Below are 19,187 nucleotides of genomic sequence, written 5' to 3'. Positions count from 1 at the left end.
ATCCCATTCACATCTCTACTGCCCCGATGTCTTAAGAGACTTTCCCAGGCTTGCATTGCAGGTAGCAGAATTGAAATTTGAACCCAGGACACTGAGCTCCAAGTTCCTGCCTACACATCACCTCCGGGTTTGCTGTTTCTCACGCCAGGAATCCCCGGGCTCATAGAGTTACCGCAGGGCTGAGCTCACCTTTCAGGAGCATCTAGTCCCAGGTGTCATTGTAGAGATGGGAGCACTGAGGCCAACAGCGAGCACGGACAGCATGTGAAAATGACCGATCCCACCGGTGTCACTTCCTCCCCTTAAGGACCCCGCTGCACTGCTCTGCTCGCCATTGCAGAGGAGGAAATGGAGACCCAGTGAATGCAGCTGCTGGCTCCAAGCCCACCCGGCTACAAGGGGCAGAGCTGGGCTCCCCAGACTGGTCCTTCCCAAGCCTGCATCCTGCTCCTTGGGGCATGGCCGAAACCCTCACGGCCTTGCAGTGGGATGCTGGGGAGGGAGCACAGGCCTCCTCCACACGGCATAGACCCCCTGTGGGCAAGACTTTAGGAGCTCACCTCCAAACAGTGGTTTAGGGGTGGGGAGGGTCTGCAGGGCCTTGAGGTTTCTGCCAGGAGGTACCTTGACCATCTGGGGGGCTCCCTCTGCCTGGGCGTCCTGCAGGCCCAAGTTTCAGGTCCAGCTTGGCCACCTGCTGCCGTGGCCTTGGTTGGGGCCCTTGGCCTCTTGGAGCCTCACTTTAACACCTCCCTCCCCGTGTTACTGCAGGCCTAGGAATAAGCCCCTGGAGCGAGGACGGCCCCCTCCTGCCCACCCCCCTTTATGGCTCTGCATTTTCTTTTTTCGGTAGCCAGGATCTGTTCATGCACTTTCCTCGTTTATTGTGCTTATTGTTTATTGTCCATCTTGCTCCATAGAAGTTAATCTAGTGGAGCTCTTTGTTTTGTTCTCTGAAGGGTCTCAGTTGGCTGGAACAGTGCCTGACACCAGTAGAGGCTCAGGGAATATTTTTTGGATGGGTGAATGGACTCTACTATATGAATCTGCTCAGTGCTGGGTGGAGACTCTTCTCAACCAGGGGGGAGAGAGACAAAGGGGCTCCCGCCCAGGGGGCGCCACACCTGCCTGATTCTACCCCTGGGCCTGGGAATTCCTGAATCTGTTCACACTCTTGCTATAGTACAGGTTAGGGGCTGTATCCTTTGTGCCTTAGTTGGGTCCTTAGTTGAGGAACTAGGTGTTTTCTGCTTGCAAGACTGCGGCCGGAGTAGTCAGGGCTTCCAGCCTCCCTGCTCAGACTAAGAGGGGGAGGAAAGCCAGGAATGATGAACCCATTTTACAGATACGGCAACTGAGGCTCAGACAGGTGGCCAGCCGTCTGTCCCATGGCTCCCAAGTCCTGGCTCCCGTGTTTGTGCGGAGAACCCCGCTGCGGGTGGGCAGCTCCCCACTGAGGAGGAGTCCCGGCATCTAGGAGGGCCACGGCTCCCTCTGAGTTCCGACTGCGCCGCCGCCACGAGGGGTTTGGGGAGGGGTAGGCAGGGGTGGGGAGGCTGCCACAGGCTGGGAGGCGACCCCTGCGTGACTGGGGCGCCCGGATCTCCCCTCCACCGGCCGGGGGTACACGGGACCCCGCCCGCCTGAGAGGCCGGGGCTCGGGCTCTCCCTGCCCACCGTGGGGCGGGCGCACGCTCCGCGGCGCGGGGACCGCGCACTCCTGCCAGCACCCTTCGCGGCGCGTGGGCCCTTGCGGCGCCTCCCGGGCTCGGGAGTCGCCGGTCCGCCGCCTCCCCGGGCCGCGGCCGCCTCTCCCTCCCCCAGCCCTGCGGCGCCTGCCGCAGTCGCCGGCAGCGGAGCAGCGCCCAGCGCCCAGGTACCGAGCGCCGGCGGGAGCCGGGCCGGCGACCCCGCGGCCGGGTGGGCAGGGGGCGGAGGCGCGGCCGCTGCTCCTCCTGTCCCCGCGGGCCCCGCCTGCGTCCTCCCTCCCGCCCATCTCAGGGCTGCCCGTGCGCCGGCTCTTGACCTGCCTTCCCCACGCTGCGACCCCCCAGCCCTACGGCCGAGCGCCCCCGTACGCTCGACCACCCCCGGGGAGCTCGCCTCCGGCGGGAGACCGTCCCTTGGCGCCTGCTCCCACCCGCCCTGGTCTGCCCCAGGACCAGCAGCCCCCGTCCCTATCTCAGCACCCGACCCTCTGCGGGTCTTGCTTCCACGCGGGGGTGTCCACCCAACCTCCGAGTCATCCTCCGAGGTCCCCGTCCTGCCAACGTTCTGTCCGCTGCCAGTAGGGGCCCCTGGCCCATCAGGTCACCCCTCCACGACTCCCTCTCCGTTTGTTCGAGGTGTCCCTGTCCCACACCCGAGGGGTGGCGACTGCCCTCCTGCCCCGTGTCGGGGGTTCCGCTCTCCTCCGACGGCGCCCGCCCACCCTGCCTGTCCTCCCGCCCCGCCTCCCACGGCCTCCCCCTCCACCCGCCCCCATGGGCCCAGAGCCCGGCCCTGCCAACAGCAGCGCCCCGGACCGGGCGTCGGGCCCCGGGGGCGGCGGCTGGGTGGCGGCCGCGCTGTGCGCGGTCATCGCGCTGACGGCGGCGGCCAACGCGCTGCTCATCGCGCTCATCTGCGCGCGGCCGGCGCTGCGCAGCACGTCCAACGTCTTCCTGGTGTCGCTCTTCACGTCGGACCTGATGGTGGGGCTGGTGGTGATGCCGCCCGCTATGCTGAACGCCGCGTACGGGCGCTGGGTGCTGGCGCGCGGCCTCTGCCGCCTCTGGGCCGCCTTCGACGTGATGTGCTGCAGCGCCTCCATCCTCAACCTCTGCCTCATCAGCCTGGACCGCTACCTGCTCATCCTGTCGCCGCTGCGCTACAAGCTGCGCATGACGCCGCCGCGCGCGCTGGCGCTCGTCCTGGGCGCCTGGGGCCTGGCCGCGCTCGCCTCCTTCCTGCCGCTGCTCCTGGGCTGGCACGAGCTGGGCCGCGCGCGGGCGCCCGCCCCGGGCCAGTGCCGCCTGCTGGCCAGCCTGCCCTTCGTCCTCGTGGCGTCCGGCCTCACCTTCTTCCTGCCCTCGGGCGCCATCTGCTTCACCTACTGCCGCATCCTGCTGACGGCGCGCAGGCAGGCGGTGCAGGTGGCCTCGCTCGCCGCCTGCCCGCCTGGCCTGGTCCCCGAGACGCTGCAGGTACCGGGGCGCGCAGGGAGCCCGGGGCTGGCGGGGACGGAGCGGCCTGGAGCCTGCGCTGGGCCTCCAGCGCCTCACACGCCCTCTAAGCCACCGTGACCAGCTCCCTCCTTCTGAGCTCCAGACGCCCGCCGGCTCGCCTCAGAAAGGCAGCTTGTGCCACAGGAAATTCAGAGGGTCTCAGCTCTCCTCACCTGCTCCTCACCCAGTTTTCCCCATAATGGCGAGTGACGCCTTCGTGGCATCACAAGCCAGAAACGTAGAGATTTATTTTTTTAAATGTATTTCTACCCACCCCCCCCAGTTGTCTGCTCTCTGTGTCCATTCGCTGTGTGTTCTTCTGTGTCCAGTTACATTCTTGTCAGCAGCACCGGGAATTTGTGTCTCTTTTTGTTGCATCATCTTGCTGCGTCAGCTCTCTGTGTGTGCGGTGCCACTCCTGGGCAGGCTGCACTTTTTTCGCACTGGGCAGCTCTCCTTACAGGGCGCACTCCTTGCACGTGGGGCTCCCCTACGCGGGGGACACCCCTGCATGGCAGGGCACTCCTTGCGCGCATCAGCACTGCACATGGGCCAGCTCAGCACACGGGTCAGGAGGCCCTGGGTTTGAACCCTGGACCTCCCATGTGGTAGGTGGACACTGTATCCATTGAGCCAAATCTGCTTCCCACAAGCCAGAAACTTAGCAGTAATTCCTCCACCTCATCCGTTAGCACGGCCTCCTAGTACTGCTTCCTAAGTACTACAGGCTGAATTCTCCACTTCCCTCCCTTTCCTCACCACCATCCTAAGCCAGGCCACCATCACTTCTCATCCGGGAGCCTTTGGTCCAGCCTTTGGTACTGGCTCCTCCTGCTTCCATTCCAGGCCCACCACCCTCTGTTTTCTGCCGGGAGCCAGAGTAATTCAAAGGGGAAAAAATGTGATCACATCACCCCCGTTTCAGACCCTTCAGTGGCTCCGCATAGCCCTCAAGACAAAGAGGAAACCCATCTCGTGGCCTGACCCTGCCAACCTCTCCAGCTTCATCTCTTCCCCTCTCTTACTGGGCTCCTGGTCCACCACCCTGAAGGTTCCTAGAAGGCCCCTTCTGCCTCAGGGCCTTTGCAGTTGCCATTCCCTCTGCCTGGAACACCTTTCCCTCAGGGCTGCTCTTGCCTGACTCCAGCTCAGCTTTGGGCCACCTCTCCTGAACCGTCCCTGACCTCCTTGTCTGCAGACCATCCACCCCCCTGCCCCCCGCCCCCCTGTTACTCTCCGTTTGTTTGCTGGCGTGTTTGTTGCTTATCTCTTCCACTCGAGTGTAAGCTCCAGGAGGGCAGGGCATATCTGGTGGGTTCTGGTCCCTCCCATGCATGGTAGGTGCTCAGTAATTGCATGTGCCCTTAGCTCAGGTCCTGCAGCATCGAGGGGTGGCATGGCTGCTCTCGCCACCCCAGGCCACGCAGCACCCAAGTCCTCTAATCCATCTGGTGGGAAGGGGGTTTAGGTGACAGACCAGGCCTGAACCCCCCAGAATTAGGTCCCAGGCCCCGAGGAAGGTCCACTGTGACGTAGCCTTGGGTGGAGGAGGCTCCTGGAGGGGGGGGGGTGCTTTGGGGTCCCTTGGTGGATGGGGACTTGTCTGAGGGGCGAACCTTGTGCTGGTGCAAAGGCAGCTCCCCCAGAGAGGCTGGCCCGCTGCTCCCCAGCAGGAAGGCCCAGAGCCTCGGGTGGCTGCCACCCTGACTTGGTCCTGCAGTGGTGGCACGGCTGCCCGCGTCATCCACACTCTCTCCCTGGATTCCTTTAGAGGGCCATTCCCCAAACTTCAGGCATATGGGAACCGCCTCACTTCCCACACCCCCAGTATGGGGATTTTCTTCAAATCGTGGCTTTTTACTTTCATGAATTCATTTAGGAGAAAAAAAAATACCCCCAAACCCAAAACCTGCTTATTTCTTTCAGAAATGGAAAACCAGTAACCCCTGCCCTGAATTGATGGCGACCCCCAGCACAGCTCCTGTGAAGGGGCCTGGCAGCGCCTCTGAAGTTGGCTGGGCTGGCCGATGTCCCTGCGCCCCAGGGCGCCTCTCTGTGCTTAGCGTTAGAGGCTGTTACAGACGCAGTGGCGTCAACGCCCTTGACGTAGCCAGACGTGGCAGAAGAGCTGCACGCAGGGGCAGCCTTCTCTCTCTGACCAGAGCCACCCACCTACCTCCAGCCCGCATTCTCACGCTTTGGGGAACTTTGCTCGAGTGACCACAGACGTCCTGTGAGGTCGGGGTGGGGACAGGGGTCAGGATCCTTGGTTCTACGGGTGCCTGTGACACACAGGTTGTCTTTCCATGAGGTTAATTGGCTGGTACCAGAATTAACCTGAGTCTGTGTTTTCGGCTGGGGTCTCCCGGGGGCCGCCAGCTGCCGCCAGTGGTCTTTGAGCGCTCACGACATGCCAGGCATCGAGCTAAACTTATTTAATTATTTTTCATTTGAGAAGTTGTAGGTTTACAGAAAAAACATGGGTAAAATAGAGTTCCCGTATGCCACCCTGTTATTAACACCTTGCATTAGTGCGGTACATTTGTTACAATTCACGGAAGAACATTTTTGTAATTGTACTATGAACTCTGGTCCATCATTTACCACAGGGTGCATGGTTTGGGCTGAGCTAAGCTTATTAACCCCCCAAACAACCCAGAACAGCAAGTACCGCCATCACCTGTTTTACAGGTGGGGAAACTGAGATTCGAAGAGAGGGGGGTGGCTTGCCCCAGGTCCCCGAGCAGGTAGGTGAGGCTCCAGCTCCGCTCGGGCTGGCGAGGGCCCCGCGGGAGCAGGTTGGCTGCTGCGGCAGCGACACGACACGCCCTGAATCGTGGTCTCTGCCCCCACACCGTGCCCCTCCACCCGCCCCGGTGTCCTCTCTGTCCCTTCACTGGTTGCTCCTGATCGGCCCTGACCGCGGCAGCCCTGGGCCTCAGTCTGCTGACCTCTTCGTCTGGAGACTGAAACTGCCCCCTACACGGGGATGATGGCCAGAGGCGTACCCCCAGGCTGGCCTTCACAGGCCCCAACCGCGCTCCGGCCTTTCCAGCCCCCCAGACGCCCCCCACCCCCGGTCTTCCTCCTGTCAGTTAAAGGGCAACGCCTTCCTGCGGCTGCTCGGGCCACGCCGACCCCTCTGCATTCAGTCCTCTTACCTCCGCCCTTAAGCACAGCCAGGCGCTGACCCTTCTCGCCTCTCCCCTCCCGGCACCCGTGGAGCACCTCCTCCTGCAGGCTGGACCACTGCAGGGTCTCCTGCCGGGCTCTCCGATTTCTCTCTCACCTCCTTTTGTCTGTGCTGACACGGCAGCTGGAGGGCCCCGTGAAAAGCCAAGTGTGGCCCTTAGTCGCTCTCCTCCTGGGGCCTCACGGGGCCTGGGCTCGGGCCCTCCGCTCCTGCCCTGGCCTTCCTCTGGCTGTATCTGTTCCGGCCAGATCACCCCCGCCTCACAGGACCTTTGCACTCGCTGTGCCCTCTGCCTGGGACGCCCTTTCCCTCCAGCTCCATGCGGCTTGCCCCCTGACTTCCCCCACGCCCCCCAGGCCTCCTGTCACTCGGCTTCCCCAACCTCTCTACCAAATGCAGCGAGTGCCGCCCTGCCCCAGGTCCTCTCCCATCCCAGCATCCTGCGTTACTTTTCTCAGCAGCACGTACCACTGCCTGACACATCATGCATTTACTGGTTTATTTATTTATCATTTATTTCCCCCTACTAGAGTGTCAGCTCTGTTAGGGCAGGGGCTTGTCTTTTTATTTATTTATTTTTTATTTTTTATTTTTTTTAAAGATTTATTTATTTATTTAATTTCCCCCCCTCCCCTGGTTGTCTGTTCTTGGTGTCTATTTGCTGCGTCTTGTTTCTTTGTCCGCTTCTGTTGTCAGCGGCACGGGAAGTGTGGGCGGCGCCATTCCTGGGCAGGCTGCTCTTTCTTTTCCCGCTGGGCGGCTTTCCTCACGGGCGCACTCCTTGCGCGTGGGGCTCCCCCACGCGGGGGACACCCTTGCGTGGCACGGCACTCCTTGCGCGCATCAGCGCTGCTCATGGCCAGCTCCACACGGGTCAAGGAGGCCCAGGGTTTGAACCGCGGACCTCCCATATGGTAGACGGACGCCCTAACCACTGGGCCAAAGTCCGTTTCCCTTGTCTTTTTATTAACTGCTGTATTCCCAGCACCTTAAACAGGGTCCTGCTATACAGTAGGCACTCAATACCTGCTTATGGAAGGGATGAGATGAACCCGGGGCTTCACCTCGCCTGCCGTTCCGCCTCGGTGCGCACTGCTTCCTTTTCTCCCACTCGCTTGGGGATCGGAGCCCAAGTTCCTTGTGACGCTGGCCCGTGGCTCAGTCACGTGTGCTGAGCAGCTGCTCGTGCGGGAGCTGGGCTGCGGGGGCGGCGGTGCCTGGCACGAGCACCTGGGAAGCTGTGTGCTGGCAGGAGGCAGGCGCTGATCGCGGAGCACGCTCGTGGTGAGTGTCAGGGGCTGAGAAGGCGTGTTCAGCCCAGCGAACAGTTAACGTTCAGTCGCGGGCTGCATGTTCATAGAGTGAAGCCAAGAAGTCACTAGGAGCCCCGCAACCAAAGGCTGGGGGGTGCTCATGGGCGCCTGGGCCAGCACCGGCCTCCGAGGCGGCGGGGCCCCGGGCCGTGCCTGCCGCTTGCTCCCGCTTTCTGGGAAGCCGCTTCTCGTGGTCTGAACGTGGAAGCGTCGGGCCCGGCAGCGGCCTTTCTTCTAGAACCACTGGGCTCCCGAGCGAGCCTCTGCCTGCCGAGCTCCCTTGTTGCCTGGGGACGTGTGTGCTTTCTGGGAACGGCTCCTGGGGTGCTGCTCTGCTCTAGCCTTCTGGCCCACGAGCCCTCCTTCCCTCCCACCCAGGGGCCAGCGGCATCCTCCCCACCCCCACCCCGGACGTAGGGGCTGTCCCCACGCCTGACCCGAAGGAATGAGGGGGAGGGAACAAAGATTGGAGCCTTCCCTGCTGTTCTCAGCCCCATCGAGCCCTTTGCTCCCCCCCACCCCGCCCCCCCAGCCTCCTCCCGCTTCCCCACAGAGGGAAGGGAGCTGGAAACGGGTCCCCGAAGTTCTGGGGCCCAGGAGAGGACTGAAAAGACGCCTGCCAGTCCGGATCGGGCATCGCTCTCCTCCTCACATGTACCTCTTCATGTCAGCGGGATTTTCAGCGGCCACTTGTAGGCTTAGTAAAGCCTCGAGGGGCTGTGCAGAAGGGGTCGCGCTTAGAGCCGAGGCAGATGTGCCTGGGATGGAGGGCAGGGGTGTGCGGTAGAGTGTGGGGGGGTGGGCAGGTGTGCGTGTGCGTGCAGGGTGGCGCCCAGGTGAGGGGAGGGGTGCGCAGGCTCAGATGACTCTGGAGGGTCCAGGTGGCCGTGGCAGCATGGGAGCCCCAGCCTCTGGAGAGGAGTGGGGGCCCGGCTGGGGGCTCCCCGCCTTCTCTGCCTCCTCTCTCGCTGTGGTGTCTTTGTCTCTGGTCCTTACGTGTGCTCTCCAGCTACCTCCGATTTCTCCCCTTCTCAGAAGCCCCTCTCCTCGGTCCCGCCTCTCCTGTTCTCTTCCTCCCTTTCCTGTCTTCCTCGTCCCCTCTCTCATTAATCCCTCTTCTCTTCCTCCCCCCACCCTTTTCCACCTCGCTCACCAGCTATGCCTCCTTCTGCCTTGGTGATCCGTCTTCCCTTCCCCCTCAGAGGGGAGGTTGCGCTCAGAAATACCTCTGCAGGAGGAGGGCACCGGGCCGGGAGGCCCCCAGAGCGGCGCTGAGGCTGGGGTCTCGGCTGCTGCGAGGGCGCGAGGCGGCCTGGCGCGGGCCCAGGCGTGGGGCAGGAGCTCGGGCGTCGGGCTGCGCGTGGGCTCAGATCCTCCCTCTTTCCCATCGCGGCTGGATGACCTTGGACAAGTCATTTCTCTATTTCTCTTCCCCGGGGCAACGATACCCGTCACATAAGGCTGCCTGAGGAGTCAATGAGACTATAAAGCGCCTGGCACATAGTAGGTGGGCAACAAATGTTAGTTCCTCTCCTTCCCTCCTGGTAGTAGAATAGGTGGCTCTGGGGACCTCGCCCCTTTGAGTCTTTCTTGGGAAGGAACATCTCCGTTACTGCCCCTGCCAGCACCCCCACATCAGTGCAGGGCTGAGCTGGACACTAAGAGTGGGGGCAGCAGTGGCAGCTGTCGCCCGTCCTTCCACGATGCTGTGTCCAGCCCCACTCCTAATACCTTTCTCCCTGCTACAACCCTGCAAGACAAACGCTGTTGTCATTGCCACTTTACAGATGAGGAAGCTGAGGTGCAGAGAGGTAAAGGAGCTTGCCTAACGTCACTCAGCCTGCTAGTAACAGAGCCAGGATTCGAACCCAGGCAGCCTGGCTCCAGAGTCTGTGCTGATCGCCCTCACACTTGCATTAGATGATCATTAAAAAATATGCAAATTACACAAGGGAATCCCTGAAAACATTTTCAAATAAAAATCCAACAAGAGAGAGAAAGTAAAAGACCCCTGACTCCCATCCAGTCACATCCCCCACCCAGGGGCACATTAGCAACTCTGGGCGAGTCTTCTGGTCCTTTCCCTCTGTGTTTGCTTATTTGTAGATGCACCTAGAGAAGCTTGGTGTTTTGTTTTGTGTATTTTTAAAAAATGGACTCATGCTTGGTGTGCAACTTGTCATTATCACTTAAATCTTGGAGATACTTCTTCGTGATCTGCTCATGCTCTTAAACGCCTGTGTATACTCTTTGGAAGGATGTGCCTGGTTTATTCAACCATACTTCTCTGGATGGGCATTTTGGCTGTTCCCAGTGTTTTCCTAACACTGGCACACGTTCTCATGTATGGCAAGTGTACAGGCAGGTACAGTTGTTTCCTGAACAGAGGAACCTGTAAGTGGAAGTGCCAACTGGAAGGGCACTGCCAAATTGTTCTCTGGACAGCTATACTCTGACAGTGTCACCTGCCCTGGACACCTGTAAGGGACACACACACAACAGAGCAGAGAGAATCGGAGGGTGAGGCCACTGTGAGCCAGACCCCAGGATGTGGGCTGGTGGATGGCAGTGGCTTTTGCTTCACGAGGGCCTCTTGGTGGCAGAGGTGGGGTTTCTGTAACTGACTGTGCCTTGTGGATACAATCCATGAACTTGGCAGCAGCGCAGTAAAGTGGAAAGAGTGCAGTTTCTGGAGCCAAAAATGACTTTGAATCCCTGACTCAACGCTTACCTGCTGTGTGAGTCCTGGCAAGTTGCTTAACTTCTCTGAACCTCATGACCTCATCTGCAAAATGGGGATAATAACATCAACCTTCTAAGACTGAATGAAATAATGAACATAAAGTGCTGATGCTCAAAAAGTGCTCACTGAATGGGGATGAAAATTCTGATTTGGAGTCACTGGGGCCACGGTGTGAGGCCTTGTACTAGCACGGTGTGACCTCGGGAAGGTCCCCTCTCTGAGCCTGTTTCCTTCTCTCTTCCCTCCACCTGTGTTCACGGGTTGACTTTTGGGGAGAAGTGGACAAAGGAAAACTTGGGGTTGTTCTGGGAAGACTAGATAGGGAGTGCGAATTTCAACTCGTCTTCACCCCGTTTGCTGGAACCTGCCCATCCCCTTGGCCCCTGCTCCGTATCCCCCCGAGTACCTCAGGTCTTTGGTGCCCTGGAGCTGTGCCAAGGTTGGGCCTGTCTCTTGCCCCCTTCCCAGCCACCAGGGTTTGCCAGGGGTCCTTCTGGAGTCAGCGTCCCCATGGATAGCAGCAATCTGAAGGCATGCCAGGCCTAAGAGAGTCTTCGGGGGAGCAGGAAAGGCTGAATGTGGTGGGGCAGGGGGGGCAGAGTCCACCTGGGAAGAGAGAACAGTGAAGAGGAGAGAGGGAAGCAGACCCTCCTTTCCTCCCTTGCACCTTTGCTGTGGGGCCAGACTTAGGGAGCGGCCTTGCTGGGGGTGGAGGTGGAGGAGAGCCTCCTCTGGGGGTAGAGATGCTGACCAGGCTACAGCATGGCAAGAGGCGTCTGTCCTGGGGTCAGCGCTGCCTTGGGAGGCCGGAGCTGATGGCAGCAGGGCAGGGCCCCGGGCTGCTAAAGACCACCCCCCCTCATGCACATGCCACTGACCAGCCTCATGGCTACCACGCACTTAGCACCTGCTCTGCGTGTGCGTTTATTATCCACAGCCTCATGGTGACTCCTTCAGCGGTGCATTTCCCCCCACCCCCATTTTACAGATATGGAAACAGATGCTCTTTCAGGGTCACAGTGGTAAAGGCATGTTTTGAAGCCGGATCACATTCCTTCAAAGCCAGGCTCTTGCTTCTACACCATGTGGTCCTCCCCTCCCCCCCCCCCCCCAGAAACGAGGGAGAAATCAAGTGCCTCGGGCTGCTCTTTTGTGAATTTGCCTTTGGTATTCAATATTGTCAGATTCCACCTGGATAAACACACGAGGGGTGGGAGTTCCAGTGCTCTTTGTCTCTCCCCCACCCCCACCACTCCGGATTAGACCCCAGCGGGCCCCGCTCCTGTAGAAGACCGGCGTGGGTGGGGTTCAGCACCTCGGCCAGGACACCTGCTGGCTCTGGGAGGAGGACTCCGTGCATGGCGGGGCAGCGGGAGATGCTGGCTTTGGAGCTGCCTGGGGATGACACGGGTTGGCCTTGTCTCCTGCACCCCCTTTCCATCTGCGGAAGTTTGCCTGGGAATCTGGTTTCCTTCCTGCCTCCTTCTGGCCTTTTCATCCCCCCGTACTTAACCCACCCCCAGAGCCTCAAGAAGGCAGGGAGGAAAGAAGCGATGAGATGTGGGGGCAGTTTCAGGACTTGGGTTGTCCTGAATGATAGTGCAGGGACAGATGCAGGACATCACATATCCTGCCATAACCCACTGAATGGACTGGGAGAGAGTGTGAGCTACAATGTAAACTATAATCCATGCTGTGCAGCAGTGCTCCAAAATGTATTCATCAAATGCAATGAATGTGCCACAATGATGAAAGAGGTTGTCGATGTGGGAGGAGTGGGGAATGTGGGTTATATGGGAACCTCCTATATTTTTTAATGTAACATTTTGTGTGATCTATGTATTTAAAAAAAATGATAAAAGAAAAAGAACTAATCTGGGCTCTTATTTAGTTTAGGAAGTGCTGGGAAAATCCTGCTTTTCCCCATTCCAGGCAGCATGCTCCCTTTGTGTAGTTCACCGTGAATTCTGCACAGCTCTGGGCATGGGTATGCAGTACATTGTAAATACAGGTGGGCCTCATCTTGTTGAAATATGACCTAGGAAAATGCAGTGATTACAACCCGTGCTTTGGAGGAGGCTTCACGTCCCAGCTTTCATGATTCACTTCAGGTTGGGGGTTTGAGCCCTCTGGAACTATGGGATTGTGTGTGTGTGTATAACTTTACATGTTTTTATTTTCTGGGAAAGGTTCTGTAGATTTCATTAGATTCTCAAACGGTTCCATTGGGCTAAAGCATCATCCAGTTCAGAAAGCTTTCCATGCTTTAGGCCTGCTGGGCCCGTTTGCCAAGCCCAGTTCTGACCTCCCTAGCCCCTGTCTCCCTCTTGGTGGCGGCCGTGGAGCAGCTTCTTTCCCCTTGTCCCCTTCTCCGCTGTGCCATTCCTAAAGTCCGTGTTTGAGAATGGAGATGCCTGAGAGCCCACAGTATAATTTGAGTTGTCAAATGTCAACGTTACTAGCGCTCCTAGTAATTCATGATAGATTGGATTGCAAACATTTGTTTTGTGCACACATTTTCTAAAACAAAACAAAACAAAACATTTCTGTTTTGTGGAGCGTGAGAGTAAGGGCGCAGGTAAAACGATTGCTCTGATATGTGAAGAGAATCCACAAAGAGATTTCCGAGCCCTGCACAGCAAGCGGGTCCTCTGTTTCAAGGATTGTTCAGTGGCACCTGCTCCTTGCCGTGCTTTGCAAGGCTCCGGGGCTCCATGAAAGGCACGCTGCCCTGTGCCGAGGTGGCCCTCTGCGGGCTAGGCTGTTCTTCACCGTGGTTCTGATTTGTGTCTGGGTCTCACTGCACGTCCTGGAGCTCCTTGTGAGACTAGGGTCAAGGTCAGGCCCCACCTGGGGCTAGGGTGAGGGCTCGGTCTGAGTCGGCAGTGGAGGCTCAGGACTCGTAGGGCTATGGCTCTCATAGGCATCCGTGTTCGGCCCGCGACACGGTGGAGGCTGGTCTGGAGCCAGGGCCAGCCCTCTGCTCAGGGCTGTGGTTGGGCTCAAAGACCAGCACTCAGTGTATCGCTGGCTCAGGGCTCAGTTTAGAATCAGGATTGAGGCTCAGTCCATGCTGGGACTGGGGTTGGCCTCGGGCTCCTTCTCAGCTGACTCCTGTGGCCTTCCCTTCCACAGGTGCCGAGGACCCCGCGCCTGGGGGCGGAGTTGGCCGAGAGCCGGCCTTTGGCCGCCAAGCACAGCGCCAAGGCCCTGAAGGCCAGCCTGACGCTGGGCATCCTGCTCGGCATGTTCTTTGTGACCTGGCTGCCCTTCTTTGTGGCCAACATAGCCCAGGTAATGGCCCCTCCGCGGCCAGGGGAGGCCAGGCCTGGCCGGGTCGGCCCCCACCCTGACCCCAGCCCAGACCCAGGCAGGGAGGCGGGTGGGCGGCCTCTCCTGGGGCGTGTGCTTCTGCGCGTCTGTCCCCCTGATGCTGGGTGGGGCCAGGCCTATCTGGGGGACCAGGCATGATGCGCCCGCCCGCCCCCCAGGCTGTGTGTGACTGCATCGCCCCAGGCCTCTTCGATGCCCTCACGTGGCTGGGGTACTGTAACAGCACCCTGAACCCCATCGTCTACCCGCTCTTCATGCGGGACTTCAAGCGGGCGCTGGGCAGCGTCCTGCCGTGTCCCTGCTTCCGCTGGGAGCGCCAGGCCAGCCTGGCCTCACCCTCCATGCGGACGTCTCACAGCGGCCCCCGGCCGGGCCTGAGCCTGCAGCAGGTGCTGCCCCTGCCCCTGCCCCCCAACTCGGACTCAGACTCGGACCCAGGCTCGGGCAGCTCCTCGGGCCTGCGGCTCACGGCCCAGCTGCTGCTGCCTGGAGAGGCCACCCGGGAAGCCTCGCCTGCCAGGGCTGCGGCTGCAGCCAACTGCTCTGACGTGGAGCCCGCGGAGCCGGGGCCGCGGCTGCACCTGCTTAGTGCCCCCACGGCCTGAGCCCGGCTTGGAGCCGGCCAGTCGGGAGGTGGATTGGATGGTGCCAGGTCTCCAAGGCCTGAGGCCAGCTCTTGGCTAAAGCTGGGAGGCTGCAGGTCTCCAGAGCCTCCTGACCAGCCCCCCACTGCCACTCCAGGCTCCCTACCTCGTGGGATAATAGCCGGCCCAGATACTGTTTTCTCAAAGATGCTCCGCTGTCAAGTGCAACTTGCGGACGAGCGTGGAGGATTGCAGGACCTGGAGCTGGGGAGGAGGACACCTGGATTCACACTAGGAGGAGAACCACCACGTTCTTTGCACATTCCATCAGGGTGGACAGGTCACGCCTCTGTCTGCAGAGATGGCTAAGTGCTCGTCCCACTCCCTCGCGTGGTCCACAGACCATCGGCATCAGCGCCACCTGGGAGTTGGCCAAAAATGCTATCTTTGCTCCACCCCAGAACTGCACATTAACGAGCTCCCCAGGTGCTTTGTTGGCGCGTCACCATTGGAGATGTGCTGGCCTGGATGATCTAAAACCGCCAGTATGATTTTTTTTTCTGGACCAAGTTTTAGGAGCTGCCAGCTGCTCAGGATGGCCGTCTTTCCCCGGTGGCAGCACAGAAAAGCACCTGAGTTTGGGAGTTTGGCCACGCATCACCTTGAATCTCGGCCCCACTGCTTCCTGACGCGGGGGCTGTGCACAGGTCACTCACCCTGATTCTCAGTTATTCCATGTGCAAAATGGGGGCATGTCATGAGAATAAGGATGATGTGCATGGGGTGCCCAGCACCCAGGGGGCCGTCAGTAAGTGGTCTGTGCAATGGGTATGACTCTTGGCCACCCAGCCCCCAGGCCTCGGGCTGTGGGCTGGGAAGGGCTATTTGTACCCAGGGTCTTTTGAGGATTTCCTCTTTTTCCTCAGCCCCAGCCCCATTTCCCACCACCTCACTCTGGTTCCCCACCTCCTTGTGCTGGGGGCTCCTTTCCTCAGGGACCCGCCCAGCTCCCAAGCTGGTGCACCGAGTCTGCTGGGTGCAGAGGGGCGGCGGGAGATTTCCCGCCCGACCTCAGGGCTGGGCTCCCTGTACCCGGGCCGCCTCGGATGTAAAGGGGCACCCGGTGGAGCGGGCAGGGCCAGCCCCTTGGCCCGCCCCATCTGGCCTTCCCTGACTCACGAGGGACATGGGAAAGGCGGGCACTTGGGTCAGCGGAGCAGCTGTCGAGAAGCCGTCCTTGGCGTGAGCTGGTGGCCTTGGCACAGGGGACTTGTTTTTGGTGTGTACGGTCTCTTGGTTCCCATATTTTCCTGCATTGGTTCCTTTTCAGACCGAACTTTTTTACCCCCCCACCCCCCCAATGTTCCATCAACCCAGACTCCCAGGGGTCTCCCCACTGCGGCGGGCGCTCTCCTTGGTGCTGACTAGAGCCCCTGACCTGGCCAGAGGGGCCACGGTGCTCGTGGGGCTTCCCCTCCACCCTCAGGCCTGCCCGAGTGGCCTCAATAAACACTAGCTGAAGGCCGTGACCTTGGCGTGGACTGGACTCACTCGAGGGGCTGCTCGGGGCTGGCGGGGCAGCTGCTGCCGTGGGAAGACCCTGCGCTCGGGTGCCCTGCTCTGGTCCAGGCTGCCCCTAATTTGCTTTGGGACTTGAGGAAGTCCTTCCCCTCCTGGGGCCTCAGCTTTCCCTGCAGGCATGAGCAGGCTGGAATAACAGCCTCAGGAGCTCTGCAAATATGTTGAACGAACCCATGAACGCATTCCCTGGAGGCCCGAAGGCGCAGCTCTGATGCTCGATGACGCCAATTGCTCCTGCCCTCCTGCCCCCCAGCCAGAGCTGGCCATTACTGTCTCTGCCTGTGCCTCAGTCTCTCCATCAGCACAACGGGGGGAATTAGCTCTGGCCCTGTCATTCATGGACACTGGGAGGGACTAAAGGGATGGTGCCCATGGATGGGGATGAAAGCTCCATCTGAAAGCTCAGGCTCTGGAGTCTAAGCAACTGGGGCTGGAGACCGGGCTTCATCACTGACCAGCTGTGTGACCTTGAGCAGGTTACCTAACCTCTCTGGACCTGTTTCCTCAAGCATAAGATGCAAATAACTGTACCTACCTCAAAGGGCTGTCATGAGGGTTGACTGATCCCTGGAAGCATTTGGTATGTGGTAAATAATAACTGGTGGCTGTTGTTACTGTTTATTATAATGGTTATGGTTATCGCCTGGTCCTGCTACAGGAATCCCTGCTCTGTGTAATTCATTGCCATCACCAGGCCCCGTTCCCACCCACAGTGAAGGCTGACTCAGCATGTCACAGTGCTATCCGGGGCACTGCCTGCACCACAGTCATGTGACGGACACCCCTGTAGTTGTGCAGTGCACAGCCTGCACGCTGGTTGTGGCAGATCCGGATCGCTCAAGAGCAGAGGAAAGTGAGTTGTCCCTTCCTGCCCTGCGCCTGCTCTGTCCCCCTGGGCCAGCCCCCAGGAGCGCTGGAGGTGCCGGGCTGGGGCGCTCGTGCTGGTGGGCGGCCCTGGAGTGAGGATGGAAGAGCAGACACCTGGCTTTCCTGCAGCCGGGGAGAGGGAGGTGTGGGAGTCCCGGGCCCCGGGAGCTCCCTGGCCCTCCTGATGGACAGCCTGGCCCCACCCCTGGCTGGGCGTCCCGGGGCCCTGGGCCGTGGCTGGTTGACTTTCCAGGTCTCTGGCTTTGCTTCTCCAGGGCAAAGTTTTCTCCCAATGATTCCCCTTCCTTCAACTTAGGAAAGGCACTTCTGGAGATTCTGCTCCTTCGGAGTTCCTGTGGGGGAACCTGCTGGCGGGGATGAGGGCTGCACGGGAATCCAGGAGGAGAGCCTGCTGCCCCACTAGGGCCCCTGGGTCTCCCTGGCACAGTCGGGGCAGCCCAGGGGGTTGGGGTCCATGCCGTGGCTGCAGACACCAGGGCTCTCGGTGGGGCTGGGGGTGCCAGGAAGGGAAGCCCCTTCAGTTTGGGCCAGCCCTGCGGGCATCTGGGCGTGGCTGAGGTCAGTGGATGCGGCCACTTTGGGGGGGTCTCTGAGTGTGGGGCGCTGGGCTGGCCCATCCTGGTCGGTGGTCTCGCCCGATGAGGAGGTGGCTGTGCCGGGGCGAGGCTCCTCTGGGGCCAGGCCGCCTGGGGCCAGCAGGAGGCCCTTCTCCTCCCGGCCTGGCTTGGTGTGGATGCCCACGGCCTTCAGGATGACGTCCATCTGCTTGGCGTAGTCCAAGTGGCCACTGACCTGCAGGCGGACAGTGAAGGAAGGTCACGGTGGGGGGGCAGAGCCCAGCCCTCCCCGGGGAACCAAGCCCACGCCCTCAGGGTCCTCAGCCAAAACTCTCAAAATTCTCGCCCTTTCTCAAATTCAGAGTGGTATGAGATTTCTCTAGGTTCTAGGCTGTTCTAGAACGTACTAAATAAAGATGAAGGAAGCTTCTCTGAAAAATCTGGGTCGTCTGGGGCGGGAAGGAATCTCCTGATGACAGAAAGGTGGGGGAGGTTGTTCTTCCCTGCCGCTGGCTTTATGCCACGGTGGAGGAGTCTGCGGCTCACCAGCGATGGGACCCTGGCAAGTCTTTTTATCCCCCTCTCCACTAGTTGCCTCAGCTGTAAAATGGGGACAGTAACGTAGCTACATCGGAGGGTTGCTGTGAGGGAAAGGAGATGATGCCACAATGATTCTCCCAGGAAACAGAAAATAAAGCCATGGCACAGACTGCACAGGACCTTTTAAATTCACTCTCTTGTTAGTCCCCCAGTCACAAGAACCCCTATTTATAGCTGGGCACATCCCCAGCTTCCTTTGCAGCTAGATGTGGCCTTGTGACAAGTTTTGGCCAATGAAGCAGAAGTGTTATGTGGTGCTCCTTGGCAGTGTCTTTAAAAGGGGGGTGTTCTTCTCCTCCCATTTCCTCTTTCCTGCTGGCTGGAATTCAGATGTGATGGTCAGAGCTTGAGCAGTCACTGTGGGCCATGAGTTGGCCTGCTAAGAAAGGCAGAATAGGATGGCAGAGGGAATTTGGGTCCCTGAAGACTACAGGGCTAACATTTTAGCTAGGCCTCTGTTAGATGGATCTGAATCTTAACCTAAGATAAGGGTCAAGGACTAGGAGTGCCTACCACCATCCTTGTAGAAATACAAACTCCCATCTTTTGTATTGGGGTGTGTCAGGAGGTAAAAAGTAGGAGTGTGATTAATAAGGGACAATGCCTGACACATAGTAGAGCCTTAATTACATGGCAGCAAATGAGCTTATTGGACATACTCTTTGGACAAGTGTTGGCTGCTAACTGCTACTCTACAGATGAACACCCCGGGCATCGAGAGGTCAAGTGACCTGCCCACAGTCATAGGGCTACAAAGTAGCACAGTTGACAGAATCCAGCTCTGTGGGTCTCTGAAGCCTGTGCCTCTTTCTCAGAACATCAGCAGGGGTTGAGAGGAGGCCTTAAAGATCATTTGCATTTCCCAGATGAAGAAAGCAAAGCCCAAAGAGGAGCGGTGGTTTGCTTAATGCCACCCAGCAGGGACCTGCTTTGCTCAGATCTGCTGCCTGAAGTGGAGCCCCCTGCTCTCCCCCGGTGGTCCAGGGGCCTGCGTTTGTGCCAAAGGCAAGCACGAGGCAGGGCACTCCTGTAAGGCTGAAAGAGATGTCCATTTAAAAGGGAGACAGAAAAACAGGGGGGAGGCTGTGCTGAGAACCTCAGGAAACAACAGAAAGGCTGGGTTGCTAACATCTGCATTTCCCTCAGAATCCCGAACCACACTGGGTTATTCAAAAGATTTTCCAAGAAC

At 59.4% G+C, this 19,187-nt stretch overlaps 2 protein-coding genes across 11 annotated transcripts in view; one reads left to right on the top strand and one right to left on the bottom strand.

Moving 5' to 3' along the window:
- Positions 1–2,441: 2,441 nt before the first annotated feature.
- Positions 2,442–15,901, top strand: HTR6 (5-hydroxytryptamine receptor 6). Its single transcript, XM_004458620.3, has 3 exons — positions 2,442–3,185; positions 13,591–13,749; positions 13,947–15,901. The coding sequence occupies exons 1-3, from the start codon at positions 2,484–2,486 to the stop codon at positions 14,391–14,393; spliced, it is 1,308 nt and encodes a 435-aa protein (XP_004458677.1). The 5' UTR covers positions 2,442–2,483; the 3' UTR covers positions 14,394–15,901.
- Positions 15,902–16,555: 654 nt separating this feature from the next.
- TMCO4 (transmembrane and coiled-coil domains 4) overlaps positions 16,556–19,187 on the bottom strand; it is a 100,500-nt gene continuing 97,868 nt past the window's right edge. For all 10 annotated transcript variants that reach the window (XM_023588820.3, XM_023588817.3, XM_004458622.5 and 7 more), the window contains one exon: positions 16,556–17,633. In XM_023588820.3, the coding sequence (XP_023444588.1) occupies positions 17,241–17,633 (393 nt within the window). In that variant the 3' untranslated portion in view covers positions 16,556–17,240. The remainder of the gene's footprint in view (positions 17,634–19,187) is intronic.

This window comes from Dasypus novemcinctus, chromosome 9 (genome assembly GCF_030445035.2).
Source record: "Dasypus novemcinctus isolate mDasNov1 chromosome 9, mDasNov1.1.hap2, whole genome shotgun sequence".
In the NCBI taxonomy this organism is placed as follows: Eukaryota; Metazoa; Chordata; class Mammalia; order Cingulata; family Dasypodidae; genus Dasypus; species Dasypus novemcinctus.
This window is presented reverse-complemented; position numbering and strand designations above follow the sequence as displayed.